This window comes from Ambystoma mexicanum, chromosome 5q (assembly GCF_040938575.1).
Source record: "Ambystoma mexicanum isolate Mex_15411 chromosome 5q, UKY_AmexF1_1, whole genome shotgun sequence".
Classification (NCBI taxonomy): Eukaryota; Metazoa; Chordata; class Amphibia; order Caudata; family Ambystomatidae; genus Ambystoma; species Ambystoma mexicanum.
Window position 1 is genome coordinate 1,047,883,919 of NC_090933.1, and position 23,518 is coordinate 1,047,907,436.

Genomic DNA, 23,518 nt, shown 5'->3' on the forward strand with positions numbered 1-23,518 from the left:
GTACAGTGGAGCACTAATAAACCCATGAACTTACCTGGCTTCGTGAGAGGTGTGTAGCAGACGTACCCCCACCGATATCTTTTTACTGGCGATGAGGATGGCTTTCGTCAGAACTATGAGCAGGAGTTGCTGCGGGGGAGCAGAGAAGGAAGAAACCCATCCTAGATGTCACCAGTGAAAATGTGCATGCCGGGCGGTGCAAGGAGGAGCTGTCAGGAGTCCGAACTGAGAGTAGAGCGAGAGTAGCAAGGTGCCGGGTGGAGCAGGAGTCCTGGGGTCCGGGTAGAGCAGGCGATGATGGGTGAAGGGACATTCACTCCGTGTACTATGGGCCAGTCGGTGCAGGTGGAGGAGTGTGTTGTGCCTGTGGTACGGGCGGAGCTGTCATTAATGAGTGCAGATGTGACAATAGTCGTGGTTAGCGTCCATCATCCGGATGATTCCCAAAGAGGAAGGGGATACCGGTGGAGCTGCGGACCTGCTGCCCATTGTGTGTCCAGAGACATCAGCATTGGGAGCTCAGGAAAGACAGCCCCCAGTATCTTGCAGGCCAGGTGGCATAGGAGAGAGCCTGAGCCGGGCAGTCAGGCAAATGGCAAGGTGCCTGCCGGTGTTGTGATGGGTGGGTGCAAGGAGATGAGCGAACTCCAACTCTCTGGTGGCAGACTTCAAGTGTGCCGGCATGCTGATGGGCCGTAGTATGGTGGTGCACATTATTGAGGATGGTCAGGGCGAAGTTGTATCCCCAGCTGCTATGGCCAGCAGAAGGGTGAAGTCACAAGCACTGGAGAGAGCAGCACTGTTGCGTCGTATGGAACACAGCATTAATGATGTGGGACGCAACGTGTGTTCCGCCTTCGTTTTGGTTCCTGCTGCCGTGGGGCATGGTAGCGGCGAACAGGGTACGTCAGGGCCTGGCAGTGCAAAGGAGGACAGTAGGTGTCCAAGGAGCATGAAGAGGAAGCATTGGGCAGTAACATGTGCCGAGTGTTCCACGTACTATCTGTGCAGTGGGAGAAAGAGTTTTGTGAAGAGTGCAGCCATTTCACAAGCAATTTGAGAGAGTTAGGTCAAGACCTATGGGGATACTATGTGCAGTTCAAGAGTCTCACCCTTTCAGAAGAGCAATTGTTGGGTGTCTTGGTAGACCTGTAATCATTTTATGTCGTGATGTTTGATGTTGTGGTCTCCAGACTAGTGCTTTTATTGTGGCTTGGTCATGGGATGATGTTGTTTGGGGCCTGTAAGTGTTGGATGAGTGTTTATGTTGTTGCCCCTGGTTACTTCTTTAGTATTTTTTAATGTTGCCAAGTTTATAATGTTTCATGCTTTCATGTATTAACTGATGTTTTGTTAACTGATGTTTTCTTTCCAAAGGAAATTTTGGACTTGCAGGTCTGAGGTATTTACCTCGTGGCCCACTCCGAGTTTCTTTTCAATGCAGGATTTTACTCAGTTTATCAGTTCTGGTGGAACAGTAACTTTTTGTCTTCTCTCAGGGGCAAGATTTGGACATGAGGGAGCAGAGTGTTGTTTTTACTGGTTATGTACATTATCTTGCTGGATATACATTTTAGAGTTGTTTTCAAAGTGTTCCTTGCACTTATCTGTTTGTGTTTGTATGTTTTTTTATTGTTGTGTTGTTGGTGGTGTACGGGGTGGCGTTTTCACTGTTGGTGTTGGATTGTTGGAGTTTTCACTGTTGCTTACAGTCAGATGTGTGATGGAGTTTTCACTGTTGATTATGGTGGTGGTGTGTGTTGGAGTTCAAGGAGTTCTCACTGTTGATTACAGTGGTAGTGTGTTGGAGTTTTGACTGCTGCTTACAGTCGGGTGTGTCAAGGAGATTTCACAGTTGATTACAGTAGTTGTTTGTGTAGGAGTTCACTGAGTTTTCACTGCTGTTTACAGTGGTGGTGGTGGTGTATTTTGTGTTTAGACTTGGTTACAGTCAGGTGGTGACTGTGATTACAGTTGGGTGTTTGAGTTTAAAGTTGTGACTTTTAGTTACAATTGCAGAGGTGAGATGAGTTGTGTGTCTGAGTTAACTGTTGATTACAGTTGTGGGTTGTGCTGAATATAGACTGTTGGTTACAATCGGGTGTTGACTGTAATTACAGTAGGGAGTTTTGAGTTTAGGGTTAGAGTTGTGACTGTTAGCTATAGTCGAGGAGGTGAACTGAAGTTTTGACTGTTGGTTACCATCGGGGAGTGTGGTGTGTGGTGAGTTTAGACTGTGATTAAAGTGAGGGGTTTGCCCTACGGGTGTTTTACCATTGATGGTTGCAATGGTGGTGAGTGGTGGTGAGTGTGGTTGGTTTGTTCAGTGCCGTTGAACGGTCCGTCTAGGTGTTTTTCACTGTTAGGCATCTGCTATCTCCTATGCCCAGTGGGCTGCATTGGTTGTCTACATTGCAGCAGTTGGTTAGCTTTGCACACACAGCCTGTGGTGCAGGTTTCCCAGTTTTCAAATTTGTTGTATTCAATTATTTGTTTTTTTCATAGTAGGTGTACCTACCCAAGTGGCTGTTTTGTGCCAGAATAGATCTGATTTTCTGATGAGAGGTTTTCTTTCCATCTGCTGTTTCATCTGCTCTCATTTGTTGTGGTGAGAGGTTGTTTATTCTGTTCTCACTTGTGGTGTCTACGTTTGTCTTGTTGTAATGAGTGAATGGGGGAGAGGTGAAGTAATGTGTTATCGTCTTCATTCTGATGGTGTGTGTGATGAATGAACGGGGGAAGTGTACTGATGTTCTTGTTGTACATTACTTATTTGTTTGCTGGTTGGCAGTGGAACTTGATGGTGTCATGTGGATTGTTGGTGGTTTGAATGATGATGTGTGAGATGGACAGTTAGAGTGACCTGAGCGTGTGTGTGGGAGGGCCATTGTTTTTCCCAGTGCTACACTAAGCGTTATATTGTACAGTTGAGCACTAATATACACATAAACTTAACTGGCTTCCTGCATGGCGTGTAGCAGAAGAACCCCCACAGAGATCACTTCAATGTACAACAGAGGATGAGAAAACACAGTAAGAAGGAGAATTCAAGAGAAAACAGATGTGGTTGTTCTCGCTTCCCAGACCCAGAGACAAGTATTGAGAAATTAGCTGCCTGGTAGAAGGTAGTACAATCCTGGAGACTTTGGAGAGAGATTGGGAGAGGATGATACCCTGAAGCCCTGGGAAGAGAAGATGAGTGTAGAGGCCCAGAAGCACCTCTCAAAAACGTGGGTAAACTGAAGAACAAGAGCCTCAGGCTTTCCATCAGTGACCCTGGGTAGGGGAAGGAGGGGGAGACCAGGCTGATAGCAGGAGGGTGACAGGATACTGTCTGCTTAAATATTATCCTGTATGGGAGAGAGGAGTAACCATTATTCCTGAAGTGAAAACTGGGAGAGACCTGCACTGAATACTGAAGGGCCACAGGTCCGGGGTAGGCCTGAAGTGAATGCTGAGAAATCCAAGATGTGTGAGTTACCAGAAGTGAATGTTGACAAAGACAAGGTCTGGGAGAGACCTAAAGTGATTGCTGAGAAACCCAAGGTCAAGCGAGAAACATGAAATGATGGTTGAATGGCTCGAGGGCCTGGAGAGAGCTCTATAAGCAGATCAAGAGAGCTGGGAGGAATCCCACTAACCCACAAGGAGCATTGTGGCAACTTCACCTCAAGATGAAGAAACCAGAAGCTGAATGGGCCTAATCAGAGAATGCTGATAAGCTGGAAATCTGGGAATGATCTGGAGAGAAATAGTGAAAGCAGGTAAACTGAAGACTGCTCCAAATATTGAGTAAACTCTGGATAAACATTCCCAGGATAACGTTTACTGTTTTGTTGCAGTAGTGATTCTATTGTTCAATCAAAAACTGCATTCATTTATTTTGCTAGTTTTTTGCTCAAATTTTACCACCAAAATGTAGATGGCGGGTTGGGGATAGGCAATATTGTTGGGGGTAGGGTCGTTGGGGGCTGGGGAGGCCTCTCCCCACTTTCTGAAAATGTGAACAAAAAACTAAAAAAAATATTTCGAGGTGTTTTTTTTCGAGCAATAGACATACCTCCTTTCTTGTATTCGTGTAGCGATAAACATTTGAGATTAAGATTTGTGAACTCTTGTGTTGGACACCTTCTGAACATTTGTCTTATAAATTATGGTAGCTGACTTGTTAAGATTAGTCATAACTGTCTGTTGGCCACCTTGTTGGAAATTACTTTGTAGAACAAGGCACCCCAGGGAGGCACAAGAACCTCTAAGAATAGGTTAAGAACTGTATAATTTGTATTTCAGCAAAGGGAATTGCTGGAAACCTGGAGAGAAACCACTTTGATATGATAGGTTATTTATTTATAACGCGCTTAATACCCAGAGGTTTCTAAGCACGGACCCAGGGATTGAATCTGTGTTGCTCCGTGTCGTCTTGCTTCCAAGGCAAGCACGTTGCCCCTGAGCTATCCTCCCGAGACTATGTTAACTCATCCTTAACACTGTTTTCTTTAGAACGTCCCTTTCTGTTTTTGTTTTTTATTTTTATTTATACAATTAATTTAAACTGTACAAGAAAGAGGAAAATTATAAAAAGAAATTTACAAAGTTACATTTGAGCTTGAGAGGAGGTTAAATGAGTCTTTTAATGAGTGGAGGTTAAATGAGTCTTTTAAATGAGCGCAGAAAAGAGGAAGAGAAGGTAAAGAACGAATGGAAAAAAGAAGAGAATTTCCAATTTTTGGTGCTAGAAAGGAGAAAGAACAGAAACAGGACTGCACGCATAGAGATGTAGGTACAGAGAGGAAAAAAGGCGAAAGGGAGCAATAGCGAGGAGGGGAATATAAAGAGGTCAGTGAGGAAATATAAGGTGGGTCAAGCCTGTGAAGACACTGAAATATAAGACAAAGAAAACTAAAAAGTAGCGTCTCAAAAGTAAGCCAGGACAATGAATGGAGAGCACCAGAGATGGAAGAGCGGACGGGAAGAGATAAAACAATATAGACAGACTAGTTATATATAGTGTGAAAATGAGCACGTGGAAAGCATTGAGACCCATAAGGAGGCAGAATTAATAAAAGAGTTGAGAGAATACAAGAGCAGAAACAAGAATTTTTGAAGCAGGTATAGGAAGAACACATCTGATTTTATGAACAATAAACAGCTGACAGCAATATCTACGAGAAATATCAGCGATGTGGGAAGAAAAGGTTAAAGAGGAATCAAAGATAGTGCCAAGATTGTGTGCTGTGTGAGAAAAGAGAGGCAGACGGGGGATGTGAATGGAGTTGTAGGGGGGAAAGGTGAATAACATGAAGAAAGAAAGAAGCGAACTTCAGTTTTGGAAGGGTTCGGATGTATGAGCAGAGTGTGCATCCCTCGTTGAATGTTGTGTAAACAAGTAGAGAGAAAAGAATGAAGATTATCAGAAAAGTCAGAGAAAGATAGAAAGATCTGTGAGTCATCTGGATAAAAATTATAAGAGAACCTAGATTTAACGATGATAGCAGAAAGAGGGGCACTACAAAGAGAGAAGAGTAGTGGTCTTAGCACTGTAGAACTGCCGACATGTAGATGGAAATAAGAGGAAGAAGTGCAGCCCAAGATACTGAAAATGTACTTTTGGCTAGATAAGAGCAAAATCAAGATAACATAGTATCAGAGAAACCCATGGATGATAGTGTGGACAGTAAAGAAGGGTGATCAACAATGTCAAAAGCTGCAGAGAAATCAAGAAATACAAGAGAAGAAGATTGTTTAACGTGCAGAAAGATAAGAATACATGACAAAAAGTAAAGCTGTGTCTGTTGAAGGCATTGGGTGGAATCCAGATTCATAGAGAGGAAGCAAGGAATGAGTAGGCAAAAAATTGTAGATTTGAGAATAGACAATGCGTTCAAACAGTTTGAGAGAAGCGGCTGAAGAGAAATAACAGTCAAGGGAGGGTTTTTTCAAGATGGGAATAATAGTAGCATGCTTAAAGGTTCATACCCGAGGTTTGAATTCACCCCTATCACCACGGCGGAAACTACCAAAATCATAAAGGGTATAAAGCCTTCAAGATGCCAAGGTGATGCTTGTCCAGCCACTCTAATTAAAGACTGTGTCGACAGCCTAGTCCCATTATTCAAAACTCCGATCAATAACTCCTTTGCCTCCAACGAAGTACCAGAAAATCTGAAAGAAGCCTGGGTACTCCAACTGCTAAAGAAGCCCTCATTAGACCCGAATGTGCCCACCAACTACCCGCCTATTACAACGGTACCCTTGCTACTAAAAATAACTGACAGAGTAGCATACATACAAATTCAGAACCACTTTGAAAGTCATAACCTTCTTGGCCTCTGCCAATCAGGCTTCTGCCCTGGCCATGAAACATAAACGTCCCTTTTGGACCTAAAAATCCAAATGGATCAAATCAGAGACAGAGGCGACTTAGCCATCCTCCTCTTCCTTCACCTGTCGGCCGCATTCGACTTAGTAAACCACAACATCCTGTACCAACACTTAGCTCAGGCTGGCCACTTTTCGAAGAATGCCATAATCTGGAACAAATCATTCCTCTCCAATTGTACCATGAGAGTCTTCATTACCACTGCCTCAGCCCCCTCCCCCTGCAACCCCTGTCACATGTGGAGTCCCACAAGGCTGCTGTGTATCCCCTGCCTTGTAAAATATATGTACACATCCTCTCTTCGATCTCCTTGACAAACTGGGTATCATCTATACAAAACTATGAGGATGACAACCAAATAATGCTTCCTATCACTGGAAATCACGACCTAGACACCAGGTCTTTGAATTTTATGTACCTAACCATCCGAGCCTGGATGGCACAACACAAATTTTGCCTGAATGACTATAAAACGGAGCTCCTCATTGTTGCCAGCTTAACCAGTCCAAACAACTTACCATCAGCCTATAAATCATTTGACATTGACAGCAATAACATCTTGGTAGCCAAAGAAGTAAAAACCTTAGGTGTGTACCTGGACTCGTCACTCTGCCTAACCAGACAAGTGAACCCCATCACATCGGCATCAGCCTCTACTGCCAAACTCATTACCTCTTGCAGACCTTTCCTAACCGCGGACAATTGCATCACACTTGCCAGAGCTCTAATTCTTTCCAGGATTGATTATTGCAACTCCATCTTTGCAGGAACCACAGCCAAAAACATGAACAAACTCCAGATAGTACAAAATAACGCAATTAAAGCGGCTCTCGATAGCCCGAAAAAATACCATATTTCTTCATTCAGGAGAAACATCCACTGGCTACCAGTGAGGGACCGAATAAAATTTAAAATATTATCCCTAACACACAAATATTTATACCTGACAAAACAAATCTCCAAAGTTGAAACCACAAGACCGACCTGTTCATCATACGAAGGTCACTTAGCCACCTAGAGATTCAAATGACAAAAGCAGGAGGCTCCAGCTTCCCGGTTATTGTAGCCAAATACTGGTAGACCCTTCACTCTGGTCATTCCGTAGAATTCCTTTTAAACCACTACAGTCCTGGAGAATGTAACAGCTAAACTAACATAATGCATTGTCACACCTTTATTACCACTGTGTAACTTATGCATGCAAGGATTGTATTGTTGAAGCATTGAACTTATGTAACACCTATAACTTGACTAAGTATGTAATGTAGCCGACTTCTTAATTATGAGTGCTCGGATGCCTGAGCCATAAGTAACCTTGTGACTAAGACTGCAATGCAACCAACTCCTTAAGCAATAGTGCTCAGATGGCTGAGCCAATGTAAGCAACTTCATAGGTAAAAGCGCCTAGATGCCTGAGTGCTAGTTCCGCTTTATAATGTAAAATATAAATAAATAAATACATTAAGGAAGGAAGCAGCATTAGGAAGAGAACGCGAAAAAATAGAAACAGAATGAGGGAAGGATAGAGTTGAGGTATAAGAGAGGAAGGCAGAAGATCATCTGTGGATGCAGTGAGATGTGCACGATGAAGAAAGACAGAAGTGTCAAGATTAGCAAGTGGAACAAAGGAGGAGAGAGTCGAGCAACAGACAAGGAGAGGGAGACAAGAGGAGGGAGGGGAAGACGATATAGATGTACGACGTTGCAAGAATGTGTTGGTGAAGTAGAAAGCAAGGTCTGAAGAAGAGAGAGCAGAGGACAGGGCAGGATTAGAAGAGGGAGGAGAAAGAAGGTTGTCTAATTGTTTCTAGTTGATTTCCTAGCCCTGAGGGTGCTCAATCCAACCCCTTCCCTAAACCAAGAAAAGAAGTTCCTTTCAAATCTCAACAGAATTCTGTCAGGTATGTTATATATAACCAACATATCCAGGTGATATTTTCTGTGATGATGGCGTACCACTCCCTTTAGATGGGGTAGATTCCCAAGGAGCCCCCTTCTCTGCAATACTCTCCTCTCACACCTCTGTGTCCCTCTTTTACCCCATTTGGCTCTATTGCACCTGATCTATTACAGGAGGAGACCCCCAACAGACAGCCCCCCTTGCCATTGCATGCTCAGCTCCTGCAACGCACCAACTCCCCATGCAAATATGTCCAGTCACCACCATAACACTGGCCATTCATCTATATCACTCCAGTCACTAGACATCTCTGTAAGTACTTGAATGAGACCGGTTCATATTTGCACAGAGTACATTCCATGAAGAACTTTATTGCAAATCCAAGGATTTGTTGTGTAAGTGGTCCTGGTAAATTTAAGGCTGGCGGGGCGAGTGAAAAGGTTGTATATCATGGGGCCTTAAAAATAAAAGATGGGGATTGCCGGGTATCCACCGCAGGAAGAACAATAATAAAACACATAAATCACAAGTGTGTCCCCCATAAAAGGGCAAATGGCAATAAACAGGAACAAAAGTGGGCACCCCCATGAGAGGAGGAACGTGGACTTGCTCCATGCGTCGATGCAGACCAGTGTCAGGGACACATAAAACAAAAAAAACAAAAAAGTAAAAGGATGCAGGAAAGGGGGAAATAGGTGGCAACCAGAGGGAGCGGGGTTGCTGGCTACTGAAGCTTGCAGGAGGTGAGCATGGAGAGGGTCTAAGAAGCAGTGACTGAGCGGGATGTGTATAGGCAGAATCGTGTTCTCTGGAACCTTGAACCGCAGAATCGTGACCCTGATTCATTAGAGTAAGGACTCTAACATGGCACCCAAAGGGCACTGAAATGTGACTGGCTGAAGAATGGGGGAGAGTTACAACAAATTACAGAAAAACAGCACATCACTACTTTGTGATGACAATTCCCAATGTCGCTCGCTTAAACATAATTATTTCTGTGGGGTATACTTGATATAATAACAAGGGGGAAATGAGTGCATTGGTACAGAGAAATTGTAGGTCTCACTTTGTCTTTATTTCTTTTCACTTTTTGTATCACTTTTTCTCTCCGAATTCATCCTGACTTCTCACACTGCCTCCCGCCATCTCTGGGCCAGTGTGGTATCTGTTGAAGCATCATAGAAGAAATGGGCATCAAAGAGTAAAGTTGGCAGTTCTGAGGTCAGGCTCCCTAAAAATAATGTACACGTATTGGCTAGTTGGTACATAGACCGTGATGATGAGGGTTTCAATAGCACGTAGACCGTGTGTATTGGCTAGTTGGTACATAGACCGTGATGATGAGGGTTTCAATAGCACGTAGACCGTGTACAAAGACGAAGCAGGACATTTACTCAGATGGTGAGGTAAGGATAATTGGGTAGGTGACAGGAAGTGCAGAGGAAGTGCGTGAGGAGGATTTGGGTGTTTTCTCGTATAACGGTGTGGGTGCTCCTTCAAGCAGCATGAGGTAAGACTCGAGTGCTAAATGTTATATGCATATGTTTGTGGTGCTTTTACTGTCAGGAGGATGTGAGTTACAGTGGAAATGGACAATGAGGGAGAAGAACGGAAGTGAGACGGTTCATGGGGGGTCGAGGGAGAGACAGATTGAGGGGGTGCCAGGCAATAAGGTACGAGGAGGAGAGCAGATTTGAATATGGAAAGTAGAAGTCTGCAACTGGTTTAGTGTAGATGGATACCTGCCGGCATGAAGAAATGTAGGAGACGTGGAGGAAGAGCCGGGAAGGTTGTATGAGGAGCATGTGGCAAAGTAAAGGACTTTGTCAAGGGAAGCAAAGAAGAAAGAGGGAAGGCCCAGGAGGAGACATGAGCCATAATCAAGGAGATTGAAGATCTGGGTGAATATAAAAGTTTCATCAGAGTGACGGAAGAGGATGTGGTGGATCTTGCATTTGTTGAGAAGATTGATCCTGATGACAGTGACTGTGGAGGTGATAAAGTGCTGAAGGTTAAGATCTCCCTCAAAGAGAACCTCAAATCTGCACACCTTTGGAGAGGGTGCGAGAAGGTCCAGGAAAAATAAACGGTATAGAGGAAGGGTCTTGAGGGACGCAGAGTTAAATTACATCATTTTACAAGAGTTGAGCATGACACAGCAAAGGGAAATCTATTGGCGGGTGGTGCAGCTGGACATCCATTAGGGGAGGTCAGGTGTGAAGGAGTGAAAGAGCAGAAGATTCACAAACAGGAGTGTAAAAAACGAAGGTTTTTTTGACAAGAGAGAATGGTAGAGTGTGAAAAATAGTAGACCCAGAACCAAGACTAAGGAGACATCTCCTAGAAGTAGGGTTGGATCAGACGGACCAGTGTTTGGCAGGAAATAGTGAAGGAACTGTCAGAGAGGTTTCTGGAAATTCAGGCTTGGTCCCACTCCAAAAAGGGCAAACCAACCTGGGCTGCACAAGACAGACCATAAGCGACCCCTGCCCTGTTTTGGCCTCATGGGTTGTCATCAGTGGGGCATACCTTAGGTCTCTAGGCCCAACAGGCAAGAGGCCCACATCTGTGCACGAACAGAGAGGGACCCAGCCTGATTTACATATGGTATTGTCTCTGTAATAGCTCAGCAGGCTGAAGAACCATGGTCTGGGGTGTATTACAGAACTTCACATTAATTCTAAACTTTCCAGCTATAACCCATTATTTTGCTTCAATCACATGGGGCAGTTCTCCAGTCCAACACAGCACAGAGATGTTGCATAGAGTCTCACCTCTTTGACCACACTAGAGACAATTTGAGGATTTCACTTCTGGGGAGAGGTCAGCAAGCCCTGGGTCCTGTGGCACCCTTTTTTCCGTGGCTCATATAAGCCAGCTGTCCTAGGATGATCATTCAATAGCTGCTGCTTGGCTCATGGTGCAGAGGAGGAGGGTCAGGTGGGGGGAGGGCTGGAACCCTAGCACCAAGATGAAAAACAGGTTGCAGACGGTGAACAAGGGCTTCTCTCTTGGCTCTGCTATAGGGGTCCAGATATGGCACGTCTAAGTGACAAATATGTACATAGGGTTGTTTTACTGGACATGAATGGGTCATGCCAATAGACTTCATTTAATTTTCTTTCTGTTTTTCAAGTGTTAACCTCTGAACTTGTAGACATGCTAAATTTTTCAGGAAACGTTGAATCATGGCCAGTTTAAATTGTCCAGAAGGTTATCAAGTCATAAAAGGTGTTAAATGACTTGAAAAGTGCATACACTGAACCTGCAGATCACTGAGCTCTTCACAAAAAACAATTCTACCTCCAGTGATCATACAAAGGCGCTTATACTCAATGACAATGAATTCAGATGTAATGATATGAGCACTAATCATATATTGTTGACTGTGTTGAAATAACCATATACTCATTGTAGTGTGGTCATCCCAGAGAAAATAAATTGATTTGAAACCGTGCATAGGTTAATACACACATTGTTTTTTTTTTCTTTTTAAAGTAATAGCAGGGATCAGGGAAAGTGAAGAGAAGTTCTACTACATTGTAAAAGAAGAAAGGAATTACAGAGATGCCCTGACCCATTGCAGGATTCGAGGGGGTACCTTGGCGATGCCTCGTGATGAAGCCACCAACCTTCTGCTTGCTGACTACATCTCACAGTCTGGTCTCTTCCGTGTCTATATTGGGATCAATGATTTGGAAAAGGAAGGAGATTTCATGTACACAGACAATACACCACTGAAAAGCTATAGCAGCTGGAAAGACAGCGCCCCAAGCGGCTCTTCCGGAGAGGAGGAGGACTGTGTGGAGATGCTGAGTACTGGCAAATGGAATGACGTGGAGTGTGATCTGACCATTTTCTTTGTCTGTGAGTTCATGAAAAAGAAAAAATAGGCAACATTCTCTTTAAGATTATTTTGGACTCTGGACCAATAAAATTAAAGTACACCATTACCTGCTTTAAGCCAGTCTCAGTCAACAGAACGTACGCTTTCTTCTCTTTATAAAATGGCACAATTACCTCCCATATCTTATTGTTAAACCATAAAAACAACAGTACTTGAATGGTCAAAGGCACAAAAACACTTTTCTAGCAAATTTCATTTGTATTCTTTCATTCTTGTAAACGCAGAAATGCCAGGAGACTTAGATTCTTGGCGCTTACAGGCAATTTACAGCATGGGACAAATAATGTCAAAATGTATCAATACCCCAAACATGTATTCTAGTGTTTCATTTCATACGTTGGACAAGTATTAGATATCAGGGACTGGTGTGGAAGCAGACTGGGTGCCCATGATAGTCTGCAGCATTCCACAGAAGCCTTTTGGTGCCCTGGAAACATGTTGGGAATGTTGCTGAAAAGCAAGAGCAATCTGACACCAATTGTTTGAGGGCATAACAAAAATACCAGTCTTTGACTTCCCATGCGCTCATACGCAGTGATTTACTAAATAGGAGGTACTGCCAACATTAGGAGAACAATGCAAGGTAAAGAAACAAAGCATATGCTGCCATGCTGAACCGTGACAGTTGCCAGAAACAGTGTGATCCCTTTGTATGTAGATTAGCACCGGCGCATGTTGCTCGTTTGACCACTCATTAATAGCAGTGTTTGTAGAACCTGTGGGCAGCGTCTCAGACTCTGTGGTGCCATTCGTGGTTATCTGAGACCTAGCCCAGCATTACTTGGAAGCAAATCTAAGTGAGCTTGTAAAACAAGTTCTTGCTAGTTAATGAGGCAGTTAATCTGTGGGTATGTCAATAGCATTGTAGAATTTATTACATCCTATTTGAATCCCATGTAGCAGCAGATGTATAATTACAAAAATGTCAATAATTGTGTTATTTGCACATTTGCTTACATTTAGTTCTTGTCCTTATACATATTCAGCAATAGACTTCTTCAATGAAGCTTAATTCCTTCACTTCGCCATGATACCATTTATTTCTTGTTGTCACTGTTAAACCCAAAGAGGAATATGGCATCAAGAGCTACAGTGGAGGACTGTGAAGGCATTTGCTGTAATATCACTGCAGCCCTTGCTCTGCTGGTCCCATCACCATGGACTCTCAGGTTTAAGGCCAGCCATTTCCTGAGTCTCTAATGCATGCATGTATGCATGCATGCAATGAGGGCTAAATAGGGAGATTGATGAGAGGTCCTTCCTGAAGTGCAGGATGGAGTGGACCAGTATTATCCATGTTTATACTTCTGGAGACAGGGTACGAAAAAGAAAGGCCTACTTCCAGTTTTTTCTCTGTTGCGGTTCTTTGCTTTCAATATGGTGATGTCGTGACTTCTGCTGGCCTCTGGAGATGTGAGGTTTTGAGCGAGGTAGAGTGTTTTTTGTATTATTACAGGTTTGAGGATGATTCATGCTAGAAGGACTCGTCAGTGCAGCTCCTTGATTATGGTGGTGATGTGGTAGACTTTTCTTAGTCCTGTGATGAGATGCACTGCAGTATGCTGGATGGGTTTCAGAGGGGCCAATGAGGTATCTGGGACCCCTGAGGATAGGGCATTGTCACCATCCAGGTGGGCAATGACCAGGACTTGGACAATTGTTCTGAAACTCAGTGCAGGAATGAAAGGCTTGACTTTGTGCAAAGGTGCAGGCTGGTACCATGCTGCCTTGGTGATGTGTATTTGAATGAGAGGTCACATTTGATGGTAAAGCTGAGAGTTTGGAATAGATGAGATCTGAGGTATACAAATGGTGATCTTCATGCAAGTCAGACATTTCTGGACTTGGGCATGCTTGGTTGGGTTTCTAGGATAATTAATTTGGTCTTTGTTGGCTTGAGATCCAGGTAGTTACTAGGCTTGGATTAGGGACAGGCAGTGCTTAAGTTAATGGAAGTCGTTGAGGCCATTGGTATTTAGGTAAAGCTGCATATCATCTATGCTTCATTATATCTTTATAATAATGTTATTGATGAGCTCCCACTGAGTTTCCATGTAGAGATAAGGGGGCTGGAGGAAGCCTTGTGGCCCTCCACAGTTTGCTGAGTGGTGCTGGGATCTGTAGCGGCCTGTCTGGACAAGTTGTTCTCTGTTGGAAAGGAAGGAGACATGCACTGCAAAACTGTTCCATCAAAGCCCATGTGCATGCAAAAATGTAGAGAAAAACTTCATGCTCAAAGAATGGCAGCAGAGGTTAAATATGATGAGTAAGTGGGGATCACCTTTGTTATTTGTAGAGTCTCTAGTGGCCCAGTTTACGGGCTGTGGTGTGCCAGGCATAGTCAATAGCTACTTGCTCTCCTTTTTCCATCCATCAACACGGTTCAGCTGCTGCTGTTCATATCATGGGCTGGGATGGGCATGTCAGAACAGGATCATAGATGTGGGTTATGAAGGCGCATACAGAGCCAGGGAAGTTGAGTTGAGGAGAGAAAGATAAGCAGAGTTTCAACCTCCATCATCTTCTTCCTTCTTTCAGATTCATATACCTAAACCCCACAGTGTCCACCATACATGATGGTTGAGAGAACAGAGGGGAGAGGAGGTCCTGAGCCTGTGTGCTTTATTGCCTAACCTAAGGTACCTTCCATCAATCTTACAACAGTTTGTGGAACAGGGGCTCCCCTCCAAAGACATTTATGGAACCATAGAAGGAGAAGGTAGTAGGAGAGGGCCTTCTTTTCATCCACTGAGAATACAGTGAACTGCATGTGCATGGCCTCATTGTATGAACAGATATGAGTGGGGAACAACCATGAGCTTCTATCTTGGGTTCTCCTTTATAAAAAAATAATTGTACCCCAGGTTTTGTACAATCCAACAAACAGTAACTTGATGCAAAGCCACATGCAATCTAGAGCCTTAGATGCTTTAAGAAACAAAGTCAGAGGTCAGTAAATCATTACTTTATTCAACACTTTTAAAAAGTGCGAGGAGTCAGGAAAAACTTTGAGGGGAGTGGTGCAGGACCAGAGAAGCATAGGGTAAAATACAAAAGCATATGTCACCCAGTGGGACTGGCTTGGGGAGTTCTATGGTGCCTTCCTATGCCCACAGCGGCCTTGCTTCCACAGGTTAGGGGACACACATCATGCAACTGCCCACACAGATCCTTTCTGTTCCTCCTAATCCTCTGAAAATGATATATTTTCTATATATTGTGTCCTGTATGTAGTGGATATCAGTTCACATTGAACACTGTTTTATCACCAGGCGGCCCATCAGGCTGTCCAATACCCTCACAGATAACACAGCACCTTATAGAGACACTTGTTTATCCATATATTTGCCCTTCATTCATTCTCACCTCATTCTCACCTCTTCACATTACAGTTAGGAGCCTGTTTGAGCCTTTTGGATTTCAAATGATATTTTAATCTATTTATCTATTTCAACAATATGTTCTTATTTCTATCAAAATCATATAGAAAAACGCATATATCTCTTGTGCAGTTCACAGTGATAAAAAAGTATAAACCATAAAAACAGAAGACAATGTGTAAAATGTTAAATTCTTTTGCAACTAATGCTTCAATGGTGGTACAGTGAAATATTTTCACCAAGACAATGTATCAATTTTGAGGTACAGTATTTGCACTCAGGGAACACACTATACAGGTCTGGATTGTTCTCTCCATTTTTATCTAAAATATACTTTTAACAGATTGTACTTGACCAGGCTTTTTACGATCGAACAATCAGAGGACCTCGTGCAACCCAGTCTAGGTTACCAACGTCTCACACCATATTTTTCCTCTATAATATACTGTCTCTCCACCATAAAACATGTCAACACTTGTGTGTTTCAGTCCTTACAATAAGGATCCACTCGTACTCCACGGAGCGCTCCTCCTTTCGGCCTTCATCAGGCCAGATCTTAATGCAAAGCCCCAAACCAACAGAGTTTTCTCAGACACAAAACCTGTGAACAACTATTTCCATGTAATCAATTTTCACAGCATTTTATGCTATTTGGCAAAGTGGGAGAATTTTCTTTATTCTTCTCCCATCCTCCAATAATTGATAGGCTCTCAGACTTGACATGGACCTTCGTAATCTCCCTTCTCACTTTTCATCTGCCTTAAATTGGAGCTCTTTACTCTGTATGCTTCACTCTGGGTCTTCTGATTCCAAGCTTAATTCTCTTTGTCAGCCCTTACACTGCTGTCTGACCTGCTCCCGTGTTGTGCAGTAAGCACATGCGTTGTTCCTCGACAGGCCGTCATAGGTGGAGGCTGTTCAATCCAGAGCATTGTCTGTACTGTAATCTGATCCAGTTGGGAGGATGCCAACATTCAGATGGATGACCCAGCCTGAAGACTGCCAAGTCTTCCTCTTTTAGATTTGCTTGCCCTGGAGCACCTATACATCTCCTATCTGGAACAGTGGTTCACCACAGCCTTGACCTTCCCTTGAATTGTCTCTTTTCCTCCACCCCCACCTTTACAATTATGAATTCTATCCATCTGGATCAATAGTTCATTGTCTTCTGCAGTGGAGGTTCCCTAGTTAGATTGTGTGTTCTTTTCAAATTTCCAGCTTTCATTTGTCACCCAATTCTGAACATTTGGATTAGAAAAAAAGTGTTATGAATTTAGAATGCACATGATATTAGTTCACCCAACCAATTTTGAAACAATGGTTTATGATTTTCTAATACAAGGATGAGTACCCCTCATACTTAACTTCGCAAATCGGGTACAACATCTGCGGGGCGCTTCCTTACTGTACCACGAAGAGAGGGAACAGGATGTATTTAGAGTGGTATCATATTGTTGATATTGATATCAAAAGTTTATTTCAGAAATACCAAAACATTTCCATGAAACCATAAAAACATACACATAATTCATACAATACATGGAACGCTCACAGCGTTCCAAGAAAAGGAAGGACACAAACCACAGATTAAACAATGATTATTTATTAGAATACACTTTCAGGTTGTTAATATTTTCCTTTTATATAAGTCAACCCTAACTAACAAAAAATAGGAGGGTCCAGCCCATTCTGGGAGAATCAGCCTACAACATAAAAAAATTACGACGGTCACAACGGTGAAAAACCCCAATTCTCGCAATGTCGGGCACAGAGTCCTGGACCTTAAATCTGCATATGCCAGGCTAAATAATTAAAAGGGACCACATTCTCCAATGGGAACCTACACAGAGGACAGGATTGATTCACTAGGTCCTGTTGCCAGACAGCCAGAACAACTCTGGGGGGACTAAGCAGAACAAAAGAGGTGATGGCTGGAAGGTTTAGAATTAATCTTAACCACTGACATTGCCCTGGCCAACCCTCCTGAACAGCATTTTTCGCCTGCCAAGCCATTACAAAAGCAGAAAGACCATATGCAAATCAGGCTTGGTCCCACCCCAGAAGGGGCAGTCCAGCACAAACTGCTTGGTCACGACCCTTCTGCACAAGACCACAAGCATCCCCAAACATGTTTCACCCTCAATGGGTCTCATCAGTGAGGATAAGCTTGGATCTCTAGGTCTCTAGTCACAGCAGGCATGGTACCCACGCCTGGACATACCCATCCCACTCGGGGTGACTAAGCAAAACAAAAGAGGTGATGGCTGAAAGGTTTGGAATTAACCTTTACCACGGGTATTGCTCTGGGCAACCCTCCAGACGATCATTCCTCGCCTGCTATGGCATTACAAAAGGGGAAAGACCATTTGCACAGCTCTGAGGGGGAGACAATTAAATCATGTTCTAGTTAGCAATACCCTCTGACCCGGATTCTCGCCCCACAGAATCTCTTTCTGAATGCCCTATCCAGAAACAATGACATGCCTCCTATTAAAGGTTACCAACAACTTGTTCCTCTGTCCTAAGTGCCTTAGGTCGAGTTTATAGTACTTTTGCCATTTTATTAGATAGTATTCCTGGTGATTAAAAGACCAGTTGGCAGTGATTGAACCCAGCTCAGATTTTAAGCACAAGAGCCCAGGGATCCTGATATTAACGTCTTTCAAAATTAGGGTCTTAATTAAGTCATGCATTAGGCCAGCCTTGTCATTACTCCAAACTCAAAGCCAATAAAATGATGGCTGCTAGGACATTTAATCACCAATGAACTCACGTCCCAGTTCCAGGTGGACTCCAAAATTAGGGGCTGATCATGGTACCCCAATAAACTTTAAAACATTTTTTTTTATTACCTGAAAGGGATTCACACCTTTATATCCCATACACCATGAAACACCTGGTCACCGACACAGCTTTGCTGTCATAGATTCTTAAGATCATGTCCAGGGGCCTTACTTTAAACATGGACAATGATCTTTGCCCCCCTAACCCCAATATTTGCGTGAATTTCATGAGATTGTTTTTGTGCGTGCATTTATGGAGGAAAAACAAACTCCTAAATAGTCAAAAGAATTCCCTCTCTGGATCACTACTCTGTTACTTAACATGTGGTGGGGGGGTTAGTGTCAACTTCCCTTTATGAAAAGCCATTACTAGGGATTTCTGGGCTGTAACCCTCAGGTCCAGGCCATCCATAAAGGCTGCATATTCAGAATGTGTCATCCGCATATGCAAGTAGCTGTAACACTCTGTCACCCACCCTGGGACATCAGGTATCGAGTTCAATAAGTGGGCATATAGGCATTTTGTGTATGGGCTAAAGAGTAGGGGGGGCAGGACATAGCCCTGGCACACCCCCATCTCCACAGAAAAGAGCATTGTCCATTTGGCCCACTTATGGCACAGGCTTGGTAATGCTGACAGAGCTTCGCCAGGAACTTTACCAGCACCTTTGGACAATTCATGGAACTGAACCCCCACCATAGCTTAGCCTGATTGACTTTGTCAAAGACGATGCTCAGGTCCATGAAAGCTAAGAATATCGGCTCCTCCTTGGCATACAGAGAGTGGGAAACTATTAAGTAAAGATTGAGAGATTGCTCAGAGGTACCCAGGCCAGCTTGAAAGCCCATCTGGATTGGGGACAATACATTATTCTAAATCAACCACGTATCCAGCATGGCAAGAATAGCATGGCCATACATGTCTTAAAGAGGGATTCTAATAGGGATATGGCTCCATTTCCTATTGTATATGGACTGGATCAAAGCAGTAAAATACTGCGCCCCATGCATTAATGGCATTAAAGCCCAGTATCAGAATAGGGGCCCACAGGTTGACCTTAAATAGAAAGAGGTCAGCTGAAATGTTATCAAATTATATTTATGGCTTTCACAGGTTGCAAATTATCAAGCTGTTCTGTATTTAGACTATGAAACATGGGCACTGATTCACAGTCCAAAGTGTTAAACTATACATGTGAATATTTCAGGCTTCAATTTAACTATCACTTACAAAATTCTACACTGTCAGAGCTGGGAAATGTGCGCTGATTTATGTAGCGCACACAGGATAGAAAAAGCATGTTATACCTACATAAATGTTAAATGTAATCTCCCTCAACTTTAATGCCATGAAAGCAAGACATGCATCACACTAGAAAACTATAATATCATATTTATATTCTGTTATTATTAAGCCCCCTGTGCTCTATGTGCAGACAATGCTATGTTTTTTTACAAGAACAAGAAGTCAAATTTTACTCGGCCTTACATATAGTGAGAAATCACTGTTGCAATTAACAGAAAAATCAGATAATATTCTATTTGAATGAGTGCACCCCAGTGTAAACCTCCCTCCCGCAATTCCTTCCCTCCAGGGACTAAGACAGGCAATTATTCTAGGGGACTTTTCTAATTACATTTGGGGGAATCTTTATACTCACATTGAAATATTCCTAGAAGTGATGCGTTAGAATAGGCCCTCATTCGTTTTCAAAGAACTTCCAGCCAGCCTCTCCAACCCCCCCTTGGAAATCAAGTCTGCTCCAACTACTACTCTCCTCATGCCCTTATGCATAGGGCCTAATTCTCCAGTTAATGTCAAAGTCTCATCACTCATCCATTTGGAGCAGGCGATAACCCTTCTGTGTAGCTTTTCATTCTAGAGTTAGCTCCCTCCATTCCCTGTGTGTTTCCATGTTTATAATCGCTCCTATTTTCAGACTGTGTCATTGATTATGTCACTTTTTTGATTGGTCAAATATTTCATTGGCGTGCTCAATAGTGAGCCACTGATATGGAAAACACACATCCAGTCATCACTGGTTGATTATTATTTATTTGAATGAGAAAAAGAAAAAGGTTGGGGGTTCATCTGCTCTTAATACCTTTGAATGCAAAATCATTGTTGTTCCATATTTCACTGCTGCAACATACCACCTCAATTAAATATAGATTTCTGGGATTCCCCAGTCCAGGCATACATCTGGATATGCAGTATTAAAGCACAACATATTTTTTCATGAAATTAGTGATATTAATAAAGTTAAGAATTATTTCAAAAGATAGGCAATCAAATTTGGTTTCATATGATAGATGAATGTGTCATGGTCGTAATGCATTTTTCTATTTGTTTTTAAGTGATTTTGTTGTGGATTTATAAGCACAATTATTTAAAGTACATGCATTGTATTGTTCCTCATAGCACCTTATACTTCTGGGCAACTTTACATTTCAACTTTGAGTTTCATTTCTTGGGAATGTGAAAACCATAATGGTATCAGGCCTCTCAGCCAATAATAAACCTGGATCTGTTGACAAAGGACCCCCATTGTTTGACTTTCCATTATTTTGGCCATCTGGTCATGCTCTATGTGGTGCCTAGCTCCCAAGGTGACATTCTAAGTGAATTTATGTTCCTTTAAGGCTCACACGCTATGAACATGTGACTTCAGTTCAGGTTGTTATCATTCAGAGAACTGGTACTTAGGCTTGCTAAAATGCAATTAAGTGTATTTTCAAGTATTTATCCTTAAACTAGGGACCAGTGGGAGGGGCCTATGCCAGAAAGCCCTTTTTGTGGGTTTGTATGGTTTTTATGTGATAACTAACTTCTCCCCCAAAGAGCAAAGATGTCAGATGGCACAGCCAAACTTTAATGCAGATCGTGAGTTTATTGAAAGTTTAAATATGCTGCTGTGCTGGACGAAAACACACATTTAACACTGCCACAGCAACATTGAAACCCCATCGATTCTTGTAGATTTAAGGCAATCTTTTCTTAATATGCCTCTTTGCTATATATATATCTGTATCTGTGATCAAGTTATATGAATTTTAGACTCTATATTGATGTAATGGTACATTTTATACAAAGAGTATTTTAATGGTGTTTATGTATCCTAAATGTACGATGACGTGTTATTCTCTATTATGTATTTTTTAAAGTGTTTAAGGTTTTTATTAACCAATGTACACTATAAATAAAAAACATATAAATAATGGATTCCTGTATGAAATGTACCAAATGGCTATAAAGTAAAATCTGACCGCTGTTGGAAAGATATATTCTGTTTTCATTTACATGTTTTACCTGCTTTACAAGAGACACATTGTCACATTTCAGGGCTCAAAAGAAAACAAATGTTGGCTTGAGAAACAATTTTGCCATGTATATTTGAGTATAATATTTTGTTAACCTTTAACACATCCAAAATTGGCTGTTGAAATAAAATGTCATCTTTTTAGCATATTTTCTCTAGTACAAAGGTTAGAATCTGCATTTGAGTCTTTCCTTTGTGTGCAGCACAAAGGTGCTCCATCTGAAAACATGGCAACAGTCTATAAAATAACAGGATGGTTCACTTGACTTGTATCACTTTAAAATTAATATTTCTGTAGCACTGGCCCTGTTCTCTTGCTTTCCTAATCACATTTCTGAAATACGTTGGCCTTTTCAATGCATTTAATATTACAAAACAAGGGGGATGGAGGTCTGGGAATCTCTCTACCAGCACGAACACAGCCCAATGACCTGTTCTTGGGTGAATAACCCCTGAGAGAGACTCTACCAACTCTTTAGCTCACTGTCCCTTTCACAGAGAAGAAATGTCCCCGCATATCAGTATTTGTCCTGCCCAGGGGCAGTCCAGCACCGAAATGCTAGGCAATTCTCCTCTGAACAAGAGTACCAACAGCAACCCCATACACTTGTTTCAGCCTTGTTGGGCATCATCAGTGAGGTAAAGCTGTGCCTCTCTAAGAACAGTGAGCAAGGGGTCCACATCTGGATCGCCCTGGTAACCTAGGGTGAGACCCAAAGTTAATTTATGCAAAAACGGGGGGTCTGGGAATCTCTCTACCAGCATGAACACAGCCCAATGACCTGTTCTTGGGTGAATAACCCTTGGGAGAGAAACTTGGAAACCTTAGTACTCTCCAAACTGACAGATCTAACTTACTGTTACTATTTCAACAGCTACCACCCTTAGGCGGCAAGGAACAATATACCATAGAGATAATTTCTCAGCTTCTGTCGGAATTAACCTTCAGTGAGGAATGTAATGCTCTGTCTTCTCGGATTGTTGATCACCTTATTAAAAAAAAATCTTTTTATTGACATTTTCAACAACAACAAAAAATAGGACACCTTCTGAGATTCATAAAAGAGTGCACGGAAAAGAGCAAGCATGTACTCAATGTCATCACGTTCAGACCAGGCAGGGTGCAGTGTATGCCATGTCCTCGCTCACTTGCCAACCAGATTAAGCCAAGTAGGATTAGTAACTGGCCCATCCTCACTGTTGAACATGGGACAATCCTAGACCCTTGTTTGCATTCACACCTAGAAGGAACCTGAAACTAGAGCTAAAGTATACAACTACTGTGCTACGATTCGTGGAATGACAAATGACTCTGAACCAGTTATGATATTATATATGATATGATAAGGCATTTATAATGTGCTTATACACAAGTGTTTCAAGGCACGAGGAGGCAAGGGCTGGGGAATCAGAGGGAAGACAGAGACAAACGATCTTTCTAGGCCTGGTGACATTGCGATCATGCAAGTGCAGGAGAAGGGGGAAGGGAAAAGTGCAGTACATACAGTACATGGGATCGACAGTAAAAATATTAGAATAAGTAAACAATGAATAAAAAGTGCAGCCAGCTGGTGGCAGTGCAAGGGTAAGTGCAGACATCAGGTGCCAAGTGCTGGTGGGGGACTGTAGGGATACAGAAAACAGTCCCCAGGTGCGGGGGTTGCCAGGGAGAAAGTGCAGGTGTGCAACTGGCAGGGGAGGGGACCACGGGCCGAGATCAGAGGGTAGCCAGGTGACCAGTGCAGTTTCAGTTTCGGCCAGGAGTTTAGCAGGGGAGAGGATGAGAGAAAACAGAAGCAAAGAGGAAGGTTTTGAGGTGCTTCCTGAACTGGAGATGGTTCTTCTCAAG

At 42.7% G+C, this 23,518-nt stretch overlaps 1 protein-coding gene across 1 annotated transcript in view; it reads left to right on the forward strand.

Moving 5' to 3' along the window:
* The window catches only part of COLEC10 (collectin subfamily member 10), a 99,347-nt gene extending 86,389 nt beyond the window's left edge, over nt 1-12,958 (forward strand). Inside the window, exon 4 of the mRNA XM_069622139.1 lies at nt 11,778-12,958. Within this exon, the coding sequence (XP_069478240.1) occupies nt 11,778-12,172 (395 nt within the window). The 3' untranslated portion in view covers nt 12,173-12,958. The remainder of the gene's footprint in view (nt 1-11,777) is intronic.
* The last annotated feature ends 10,560 nt before the right edge of the window (nt 12,959-23,518 follow it).